Below are 11,358 nucleotides of genomic sequence, written 5' to 3'. Positions count from 1 at the left end.
AAAATGATATGAAATGTTTATACAAAGAACCATTCAGAACAGTGATACAAAATGCTTTTTTTTTTTTTTTAGCCATATTGCAAAATAAATATCAAAATGGCCCCCCCGTAGCCTTGATTTTCGATTGGACGCCCCTGCTTTAAACACAGACAATCACCGTGCAACACTGTGGTAACAATACGTAACATCTGTCTTAAGTTTCATTCAAATCCTGACAAGTCTTTTTTGTCTTACTAACCGATGGAGCGCTTCTTTGAGAGTGCAAAAAGAGCAATCACCAGTGCAATAATCGTTCTATTCAATACCAACCATCTTCACTGCCCTTCTGTCGGATGACGTGTGTTGCCGTATCGGGCGGGTAGCGATTGTTGACAGTACAACACAGCGTCATGAAGGGTGGGGAACACCATCTTGGGGCTGATGATTCCGGAGAAGAACTGCAACTCATCCAGCTCAGAGAGAAGACTTCCTGGTTGGTCCAAACAAAAATGGTCATACCAGTTACAATATTTCCTCGTGTTTTTATTAACCCAAAAATATTTGCCCCACACTAGTTTCTTTAATAGTAGCAGAACATTTGCATCAGACTTTAACCGTTATTACCATACATTCTGTGGCTCACCTGCGCCTAATTGCCTAGTACTAAAAGGTCATTATATATACTATAACAGTCTGAAACATGGTGTTATCTTACTATGGACACTTTATTAAAAACGTTAAACTCATCACACAGCAACTTAACACCCAAAAGGTATACCTGACAAATATACACACATATACCAATGCAAGTTAAAAATTAAAAAAACAACATGCTGCCATAATGTATTAAATCTGAGCAACATATTCAGTCGGTTGCGGCAATAACGTCAGCCTCCCGATGGGTCCTTTGGCTCCCTCTGGTGGACAGAGGCAGCGTTGCAGCACAATAAATTTTCTATGCTGCTTGTCCTTCAATAAATGCTTTGCATATTGTGATTTTTTTATTACATCTCAAACCCATATTGGTCCATGTTTGTATATTTCTGGTATACATTTTGAGTGTTAAGTTGCAGAGTGATGAGTTTAACGTTTTTTTTTGTACGATGAACCCGTGAGTGGGTAATATGACCAGATTTTATATACAAAGACGTTACTTACTGTTGCAGCCAGCTATGACAACTCGGACATCCACTGCCGCATAGTCCTTAATTATCTGCAGAGGTAGACCACGTCTTAAAGGTTTCATACTACACTAAGGTGTTGTGGTAATTATCTTCAATCAAGAGTATTAAGGTGTACTTTCCTTCCAGACATTTTATTTTGCACGTTCCCATGAGTAAAATAAGAACCTGTTTGATGGCTTTAGCTCCCACGGAGTCAATAAAGCTCGCATGTGTCCAGTCCAGGATGATGGAGTGGACGCCGACGCCAGAGCGAAGGAAGACTGCGTCCTCAGAGTCCGACTCGTTAGTTCCGTCTCGCGGTTGCCCGTTTATTTGTTCTACTGCTAGGTTGTAGGACAAAACCTCATGGGTCACGCCTTGTTCCTTGTCCTAAAAACAATGACATTATTAAGTTCAGGTAGTGGTTATTCATTCATTTGAAATATACAGTACATTTATTTCATAATATATAATAATAATAATAATAACACATATACAAGCCAATGTTACATGTTTTTTTTCACGATCCGCTTTGCAGGATAGTGCATATGTAACCAGCACCAAAACCATATCAACAAACAAAAAGTCACCTCAACATGTCCCTTCAGCGTCACATTCATGTTTGCCTTCTGCTTTTGTTTTTGTTTTTTCTGAGCTTTTCTGGCAGCTTGAATGCGTTCTGGGTATACACCCGTCTGTAAAATAAAAAACATACACATACCTCCCAATTCTTATTATGGTATGAACCAAAACAGGGTTGGAACAGTACATTCAGAATCAGTATAGGAGAACTGCTAAGTGCTAGCATGCTAACTGCATTGTAGCCATTCTCTCCTCATGTTGAGGAGTACTTACGTAGATGACACGACAAGTCATGAAGAAATCGCCTTTCAGTATTTACTGCTACCTTGAAAAGTGCTAGCACGCCAATGGTTAGCATTTAGCATCATAGTATTTTCCTATATGGCAGGACGTAAAATGACGGAATCGCCTCTGCACATTCAATACCTACTGCCGTTTTGTAAGATGCTAGCATGCTAACTGTTAGCGTTTTAGCCATTCTCCTCCAGTTAAATAGCATCAAGTACACGGCATGACAAAAATATCACGATGGAACCGCCATAGCACATTCTGTACTTGGTGCTATCATGCTAACTGTTAGCCACTGTCATATTAAACAGTATTTATCTACAGTACACGCCGTGATATAAAAATCACAACGGAACCGCCTCAGCACTTGCGGTACTTTGTGCTATCATGCTAACTGTTAGCCACTGTCATATTAAACAGTATTTATCTACAGTACACGGCGTGATATAAAAATCACAACGGAACCGCCTTAGCACTTCCGGTACTTTGTGCTATTTTGCTAGATGTTCGCATAGTAACTATTAACAAGTAAGAGTATTTACGTATACATGTACAATTGCTACAAAGCTTCCTTAGCACTTTTGCTAACGCAGTGCTATGTAGATAGGTGCTACCATGCTAACCCTTAGCATGATAGAATTTTAATAATTCTCATGTTAAATAGTATGAATCGACATGGCAGAATGTAAAATCACTGCCTTAGCACTTTTAGTGTTATATCGTTGTGAACTATGTCATTTCACGTTTGTTTTCACATTTTTGAGAATTTTACTGACTTTTTTAAACGGATTTATTATATTGCTTCATTACCTGCCAATAGTTTGGATTTGTTTTCCATTTAAGAAATAATTAAAGTTCTGGAAAGTTTTCAACCTTTAAAAGTTCACGCTGTTTATCAATTGTTTTCTCCGACGTCCTGAAAATGGTGGAACATTTTGTACTGTAGGTGCATTTCAACATTGTGTACTCCAACAGTTCCAAGGAGCCAAGGATTACCTTTTCTTTGAGGGTGCCCACATAAAGGTCACAGTTGGCAAAGTAGATTGATGAGGTAGACTGGAAAATCTTAATCCCCTCACATTCCATCGCCTGGGAACAAGACAAAGCACAGATGATGGGAACTTGGTATTCCGCGTTTCCTTCCAAGGTCTTTCCTTTCCTGGTCTCTCCGACTAACCTCTTCATATTCATCCACATCATAGTACAGCCCCGTGCCAGAAACACTACCAAGGATAACATTTTTGGGGCTGCAGAATACACAAAAAACACAACTTGAGCACGCACCTTGCACAGTGGAACCAGTTGAAGTCGCGTCAACATAAGCGGTTCTCAACATAACCAAAACGAGCCATTGCTACATCCACTTGTGACTCATTTTAAGTCGACAAAAACAGCTTACAAAGGCACTTTTTAGCAATAAGATCATGGTGGACCAGGACCTGATGAGTTGGTCCGCATAGACAGGTAGTCAACTTAAGCAGGTTACACCGTAAAAGTGTAATAAATAATAAATAATGATATGAATGTCAAATTGAAAACACAAACCTCTGCGTTCTATAGACGACGGTCAGTAAGACAAATGCAATGGCCAACAGGAGGCCATAGTCCAAGCCTAATAGCAGAGATGCCACAAAGGCCACCAACCAGATAGCCTGAAAAAAAATGGTTATGAATATTCATATTTACCAGAATCTGGGGTCTTGATGACAAATCTTTTTTTTTTTAGTTCCTGTGTAAAACTGACCAGTTCTATCTTGCTGGTTCTCCACAGCACCGGGATGTCTCTGAACTGTTTGAACATGCCCAGTAGGTTGACCATGATGATGGCCGCCAATGCAGCCTAGGGACCAGAAAAAAGGGAAAATACTCCTGATAACGGAATATGATTATATCCCATCCTATAATATTCCTCTTGTTAGTGTTTTAAATGCAACACCATCTTATACTACATGGTATTATCTGTATCTCATCAGAAAAGTCCATATGCCGCCCCAGACCCGAGTCCACCTACCTGTGGGAGGGGCTTAAAAAGAAAACCAATGGCGACGATCACCAGCAGCACCAGGAGAGACGCCACAAGTCCTGCAATCTGAGCACATTTAACACAGAAAGTAGCCAGTGTAAATGGTAATGGTAATGGTAATGGTAATGGTAATGGTTTAATTTCATTTGAACATGCATCAGATTCCAATTGAGTGCATCCCATAATCAGTTCCCAGTTCCACATGTCCAAAAGGAGTAGGAAGAAGCAAAGCTTATTAAATCCTACCCCTCCATCTGGTACTTTTACAATCACTAACTGTTACATTTGTTCACTTCCTGCTTTCCATAATACAGTTTAAGGTTGTTAACCTTAACCTTAAATTCAAACCCATGATGGTTGTATGGAAACTTGAGCGGTGGGAGCTGTATATACTGGGACATATGGTACTATACCGTACTGTACTGTACTGTACTGTGTGTGTGTATTACCTGTGTTTTACCCCCCGTGCTATCCTGCACCAGGCTTCTTGACATGGAGCAAGTGATGGTGAACGTTTGGAAGAAGGAGCCGATGAAGTTACATAGACCGTGGGCTATCAGCTCCTACAAGCAAAGCGAGGTTTAGTGCCAAATAATCCATGTATACGTCAAATCAGGACAAGCAGACGGTCCTCATGCACGACAGTCGGCGAATGGTAAGGAATGGTTTACAAGTCGGTTTACTTCATTTGAGACATTTTCCTCAGGATGCTAGGTCAAATAGCAAAAATCGTGCATTGAGACACGACACTAATAAGCAAATGCATTTGGAGGGTGAAACTATGGATCATTTATAGTGAATTTATTCTTTATTATTACATGAAAATCAAAGTGTCTGACATAATTTATCCTGAATTCATTCGTTCATTCATTTTCAATTCCTCCTGAATTTATTTCTTTTAAATGAATGAATACCAGTGTCTTTTTAATGACTCATTTACAATCCATTAGATATGACCATGTAACCAAAATAGTAAAATATTCCAACTCGCCTGGTTACTATCCACGCCGTAGTTGTGCTTCAGGGCGAATATTTTGGCCAGAGAGATTCCCATGGAGAAGCCTACCACCGCAATAGCGAAGGCGTCAGTGACCAAACGAGGTAACAGAGAGATCGCCGGGGCAACAGGCGGGATGAGCCTGAGAAGACACGAGAGAACACGTAGGAGAACATGTAGCTCATTTACGATGGTATGATGACACATACTCTATATTCCAGCTCCTAAATGGAATGTGACATAAGAGCCATAAACCGCGGGGGTCAGTCCGGGTTGTACAAAATATAAATCAGTCCAATGTTCTCCTGTAACCACAGCAGCATGATTGTAGACCGTGACGACCATTATTAGCATTATGATATTTCTACATCTTTATGGACCATCAAATGATCACATTGCAACAATAAAGGTGTTGTGGGTTCATTCAAGGGAGAAAAATAAATTGTTACAGAAACAACACAAAAATATGATGGCCCCGTTAAATCAGGGGTCTCAAACACGCGGCCCGTGGACACTAGTTTGAGGCCCCCGCCTTGATATGAAAGTTTAATGTTAGTGAGGCCCACGCAAGTTTGATATGGATGCTGTATGGTATCATGTACCCAGAAAAAATTATTACGTTTGTTTAATGTTCATGTTAAAGGTTAAATAACTGTTAATAGTTATCCTCCCTATCCGTGTGGAAGTGGTAAGTTTTTGGCTATTTAAGTTTAAAGGAAATAACTTGAAGGCTACCGTTTAGGTCGCTAGCTCTCCAGTTTGCGAGTTAGCATGTGTCTCAAGACCCTGCAGTTGCGCAATATGTTGTAAATAAAAAGAGTATAAATGTGACTATAGTCGTGTTTTGTCATGTCTACAGGGCTCTAATAATGCTTTGTTCATTTTAATCTGAAAAAAATCCTTTGTCTACCCACCAACTATATGTGGTTTCTTAAGTTTTTATTATTATTATTATATTTATTTATTACTGATTGATTGATTTTCTTTATTCTTGATTTGTTTATTTATTTTTCATCTTATTTTGTGTAGAAAAATAAAAAGTAAGATATTTGAGAACAGTGGAATGTTTTATCAGAGCTTTTCTTGTAGAAAATTGGAACCAAAGCAAAGTTTTTTTAATTTTTTTGTTTTTAATAAATACGTTTTGTTTTTTTTGAAAACCTGATGCGGCCCAGTCTCACCCAGACCCGAGCTCCAGTGGCCCCCTCCGGTGACATGACATGACAAACCAGACCTGACTTAGACGTGATTTAACTGAACTAGTAGACAGCCAGCTACGTCAAAACAATGTGAGCACTTACCCAGTTGGAATCTCACCAACCACATCCAGGTGGTAGGTATCTTCCAATGCCATGCCATAAGAGACCCCGGTGGACACAATGACCACGATAATCTCTCCAGGGATAGGAATGGCTATTTTCTTCTTGAAGCGCTCATTCATCTGTTTGACCCCGTACAGCAAAACCAGACACACAAGGCCCAGGATGAGAGCAGTGACATTGGTGCTCGTTATGTCACTGAGGACCGCCTGGACGCTCTGCGATGAGAGAGAGGATGGCAACGTTGAACACAAACACAATATAGCACCGCCATGCAACAACTGTATGTGTAAACTCACATAAACAGCAGACAGAATCCCACTAAAACGCTTTGTCTTCACTCCGAGGAGGTATTTTAACTGGGAGATCACTACATGCATGGCGGCGGCTGTGGTGAACCCTCGCACCAGGGGCTCCGTGAAGTAAATGGCCACAAAGCCGAACCGGAGAAAACCTAAAGCCACCTGGCAAGGGGAAACAAAAAAAGGCAGACGAGTGACTTTCATGAATATTCATTCATTTTCTACCGCTCTTCCTCACGAGGGTCGCGGGGGTGCTGGAGCCTATCCCAGCTGTCTTCAAGCGAGAGGCGGGGTACACCCTGGACTGGTGGGCAGCCAATCACAGGGCACATATAGACAAACAACCATTCACACTCACATTCATACCTATGGACAATTTGGAGTGGCTAATTAACCTAGCATGTTTTTGGAATGTGGGAGGAAACCGGGATAGGCTCCAAAAACAGTGTATGCAACAAGGTAAAGGTACTTTTTACCAAAAAGAAGAACATGGTGGATCAGGACTTGATGATTTGGTCAACATAAGAGGTTGTTGACATCAACGGGCTTCACTATAACAATGTATCAAAACAAAAAAAAATCAGTTTTCCCATTTTGAGAAGTGTTAGTCGTTTTTTTTTTTTTAACTATCTGGAATTATAATGTGGAAGACATTTTTGATTTTTAAGTGACAACTATTTATTGACTCAGTTGTCACTGTTAATAATAAAAAAAATAAAAAAAAGCCAAAGAGGAAGAAGTGTAGTTTTGGGCGTGGCGCTGACGGTTGTCAACATAAAAAGGTTCCGCTCCCACGTCCACCCCCACCCTATATGTGCACTTACCTGGATGATTCCCACAAGGAATGTGAGCATCGCAGCCACTTGTATCCTCCTGTCACGAAGTTCCTCATTTGGAATGCTGGTCTGGTTGGAGCTATTTGTCGGCGACATGTAAATCATAGAGTCTGGAACCTCCCGGACTGCTACGCTGCCAATCATCAGACTTATAACCGAAAAGGTGCCTGCGGAATACACAAAAAAACACATTTGATTGATTTGATATTTGGATACGTTCCACACAACTGAACAAAATTCGAACATACCCTCGACATTAAAGGAACTGCATTAAAGTGGTTTCGGTATTATTTGTCAGTTTGTATCCATGGGTAATAAAAGGCTCTATACACGTGAAGGTCAGTCATGGCATGCCACAAGGTTCCGTGCTCAGACCTGTGCTGTTCAGCCTTTAAACGTCCCCCTTAACTTGAAACTTCATACAACCAGTTTGTTGTCCAAACACCGGGTGTGTCTTAAAGACGTCAAGAGATGGATGACCTCATTTTTTTTTTTTTATTATTATTATAAATTCATGTCAAACTGAAATGATTGTGATATAACTGCACTAGATGGTCTTACATTCACCCTCAACGGTACAGTAAGAAACCTTTTTGTTCAAGATCTTTCCTTTAGTTCCCATATACAAAATGTCAAAATATCACGACCAGATGCTGAAAAACATGCTTCTGTGACCTCCGGGCTGGATTATTGTAATTTGCTGTTAATAAGTTGCCGGAAGACATCTTTAACTCATTTGCCACCAAAGATTTATTGGTTATGTTTTTTATGCCAGAGAGACACAGGTAATTAGGCATCTTGTCGTGTTTTGCAAAGGAGGTTACGCACTGGAGGGAAATTTTGAAGCATGCATATGCATGCGATGCGCACACGCACACACACACACACACACACACACACACACACAGTTCTGTTGCAATTGTGAAAATTTGAAAAAGTTCATGGCGGTATATTTGTTTGAAAATTATGTAAAATAATCATTTTATGTGTTGTTTGTTGAGACATTTTGGCTAAATATATATGGATAAAATTATGCTTGAAATGCACAAAAAAGTATTTTTTCCTCCATTTTTTGTTGAGAACTGATATTTTACTTATGTTCTATTGCTGATTACTAAACAACGAAAAAAAGGTAGAAGCTAACTTCTTTTTCCCCGATGAAAAATTAATCTAATATATCATATGTATATAGCCCAAGGACACAATATTCTGTGTGCTTTGAAAAATCTGTCAAAAATCATCTGTTTTTGGAAAATGCCTGGAATTGAATGAGTTCAAGACCAGAGTTGGTCCAAAACACTGTCATCAGTTCTTTAGATCATATTTCACCTGCATTACCCTCACAGTACTGGTTACCTGTCAAACCTAGAACTGAGGTCAAAGTAGAACCCTGCGCTCCCGGTTTTTACACCTACTTGCGACTCCTGGAATTTTTTAAAAAGTAGAATGGCGGGTAGAACCTTTAGTTATCAGGCTCCTCTGTCACGGAAACCATCTCCCCGACTCAATCTCGGGGGGCAGACGCCCATTTAAAACTCACCTTTTTGCAAGCATATCGTTAGAGATGACCCCATTCTACTGATACACTGATACCTATCACGGATTTGCCTCCCTGTTCCTTGGACTAAGATAAAGACTCTCCTGTTTTCTCACTTCATCTACATATCTACCATCTATGCCTCTACTGTTTTTTCTAGCTAACCCAACCGATGAAAGCGAGTGAAAATGAATTCCTATCAATGAAAATGGATGTATTCCTCACCAACTGATACGTGTCTGGATGTGCCAAAGAAGACGTAGAGCAAGACCGGGTAGAACGAGGAGTAAAGACCATATACTGGAGGCACGGCAGCCAGCATAGCATAGGCGAGACCTGTGGTCCAAAAGAGAGATACCCAGGGTCAATAAACTCTACATTTCGATGAGCAAAAAAAAAAAAACAGGTCTTACAACCGCTGAGCGAAGAAGATACCAAAACAAAAAACAACAGGGTGCAACAAGCAGCACCTCAGGAGTTGGCAACAGGCCCCAAAACATTATTCATCGCTACTCCAGATGATCCCAAGCTGAGCTCAACGCACACTGAAGGGTGCTGACCTTGAGGGAGTTGCACAACTCCTGTGCTGAGACCTGAGACCACATCGTGGAACAGGTATTCTCTGACCGGGTAGTTCGGCAGCCACGTGAGAAAAGGCAAGAAGCTCAAAATTGCAGCCTTTACCCGCTGAGACGAACACCTATAAAAACAGAAGATCATTTATTTTCAGGGTAAAACATACAATAAAGAGTGGGTAGTTGGACCACCCACTTTAGAGGTTCCACTGTACATAAAGTGGACAGTATGGGGGTCAAGTTTACAAATGTAAAGAATTTAACCAATATATGATATAATAATACACAATGTTTAATCATTGACTTACTGGAACCACAGTGCCAGCTTCTGTCCCAAGGTGGATGTTCTCTCTTTGCGGTGGAGAAGCTGCGATCTGAGGTGGGCTTCATTGTAGACTGGACGTTCAATTTTGTACAACACGTCCATACGTTCCTGTTCCTGCTCCTGCACTGCAGACAATTCTTCCCGCTCCATTCCATTTATTTCCTGCCCATCCTCATTCCTTTGACACATTTATTTATGAAGGCAAGACTTTGTCTTTTTGGCTTAAAAAGATAAGACAACAAAGATAACTTGTGCTTATCTGGATTCATGTTGGGCTTTTATGAGGGTGGAGATCCATAGATAAAAATGACAGTCAATAAGCTAGTGCTTCTTAGCGGACAGAATTTGTTTTGCGCACGCCCGATTTGGAATACTATTGAGAAACTGATATATATCTATTTATCTGTACTGTAAAGGCTGAACTCGAAATGGAAACTAGCAAAATACAGCAAAATGGCGAAGCATACAAGCGTATTTAAGAGTCATATTGCATGTGTATGATAAATTCATACATGTAGGCTGGTGTGTACTAATATTGAAAATATTCCCTGGTTCTCAATTCCCCCTGACACCGCCCCCCGGGGGGCTCCCACCCCACTCTTTGAGAAATCACTGAATGACCTAAAAGTGTTCCCTGTGGGACATCATTTCTGCTCGTGCCAACACGAGGTACTTTGTTAATCATGTGATCAATGGTATGGAATAGCACGCTTTTCATCTAACTTGAACCAATTGTGCTCCACAGGTTGGACTTTCCCGTCACATCGTTAGCTAGCTTTATAACAATAATGAAGTAACATGAATAAACATTACATCATTATTTTGTCTTTCTACACTTTATATTATTTTTTTTTTTAAAGGTGATAGAAAACACATGTTCTTACCTCCTCTCCTCCGGCGCTTGTGAGGATGCTGCCGGCGAAACGTGAACTTAAATGAATGACCTTTCTAGTTAAACTTTAACTGAACGTACTGTGGCCAGAGAACAGTAAATAAGGGGGCACCGCCATTTTGCGCAAGCACATAGATTCTCTCTCTATAAGACGATGTAGCACTCGGTCGGGAAATTAACCTCCGCTTCTGGTGTCCTTGCTTAGCGCACAAGCGTCGTCTTCGTGTTCGAAAAACGTATTGTTCGCGATTACTTTTCCATTTAGCTGTACAGTTGTTGCAAACATGTTCCGTTTTAATAGGTCTAATCAATGAGACAAATAAACAAATCCCTTACGTTTCTCAGCTCACAATTCTAGATGGAGTAAGAGCTCTTCGCTTGCTGGTCCGCGGTAGCAAGTCAGGTGACGAAGTTGACGTGATAGAAAGCGCTTGTAATTTTTATTTTTTTTTTTACATAGTTTTCAGTTGTCATATACATCGGCCAATATAGTTTTATTGTGATACTAACGCAGTCCAGTAATGAATTCCGTAGATTCGT

At 40.4% G+C, this 11,358-nt stretch overlaps 1 protein-coding gene across 3 annotated transcripts; it reads right to left on the bottom strand.

The window, feature by feature from the left end:
• Window positions 1-232: 232 nt before the first annotated feature.
• slc26a5 (solute carrier family 26 member 5) lies at window positions 233-10,979 on the bottom strand. Of its 3 annotated transcripts, none has more exons than XM_058066164.2 (18): window positions 10,811-10,979; window positions 9,910-10,147; window positions 9,587-9,726; window positions 9,252-9,362; window positions 7,478-7,656; window positions 6,651-6,815; window positions 6,334-6,569; window positions 5,027-5,174; window positions 4,485-4,598; window positions 4,024-4,101; window positions 3,757-3,852; window positions 3,558-3,664; window positions 3,190-3,259; window positions 3,009-3,101; window positions 1,733-1,837; window positions 1,329-1,532; window positions 1,138-1,192; window positions 233-469 (listed from the first exon to the last, which is right to left on the bottom strand). In XM_058066164.2, the coding sequence occupies exons 2-18, from the start codon at window positions 10,113-10,115 to the stop codon at window positions 315-317; spliced, it is 2,262 nt and encodes a 753-aa protein (XP_057922147.2). In that variant the 5' UTR covers window positions 10,116-10,147; window positions 10,811-10,979; the 3' UTR covers window positions 233-314. The 3 variants fall into 3 exon arrangements, with proteins under 3 accessions (XP_057922147.2, XP_057922148.2, XP_078650745.1); XM_058066165.2 differs by having other exon boundaries at window positions 9,910-10,104; window positions 10,811-10,969; XM_078794619.1 differs by lacking the exons at window positions 233-469; window positions 1,138-1,192; window positions 3,190-3,259 and having other exon boundaries at window positions 1,385-1,532.
• Window positions 10,980-11,358: the final 379 nt, after the last annotated feature.

This window comes from Doryrhamphus excisus, linkage group LG2 (genome assembly GCF_037039965.1).
Source record: "Doryrhamphus excisus strain RoL-2023G ecotype Guam linkage group LG2, RoL_Dexc_Guam_v1.1, whole genome shotgun sequence".
NCBI lineage: Eukaryota > Metazoa > Chordata > Actinopteri > Syngnathiformes > Syngnathidae > Doryrhamphus > Doryrhamphus excisus.
This window is presented reverse-complemented; position numbering and strand designations above follow the sequence as displayed.

Coding starts and splice junctions, on each gene's coding strand:
- slc26a5 (XM_058066164.2), bottom strand. CDS start 10,115: ATGTGTCAAAGGAATGAGGATGGGCAGGAAATAAATGGAATGGAGCGG. Junction 5,175..6,333: donor GTTGGTGAGATTCCAACTGG/GTAAGTGCTCAC, acceptor GTGTCTTCTCAG/GCTCATCCCGCCTGTTGCCC. Junction 3,102..3,189: donor ATGTGGATGAATATGAAGAG/GTTAGTCGGAGA, acceptor TCTTGTTCCCAG/GCGATGGAATGTGAGGGGAT.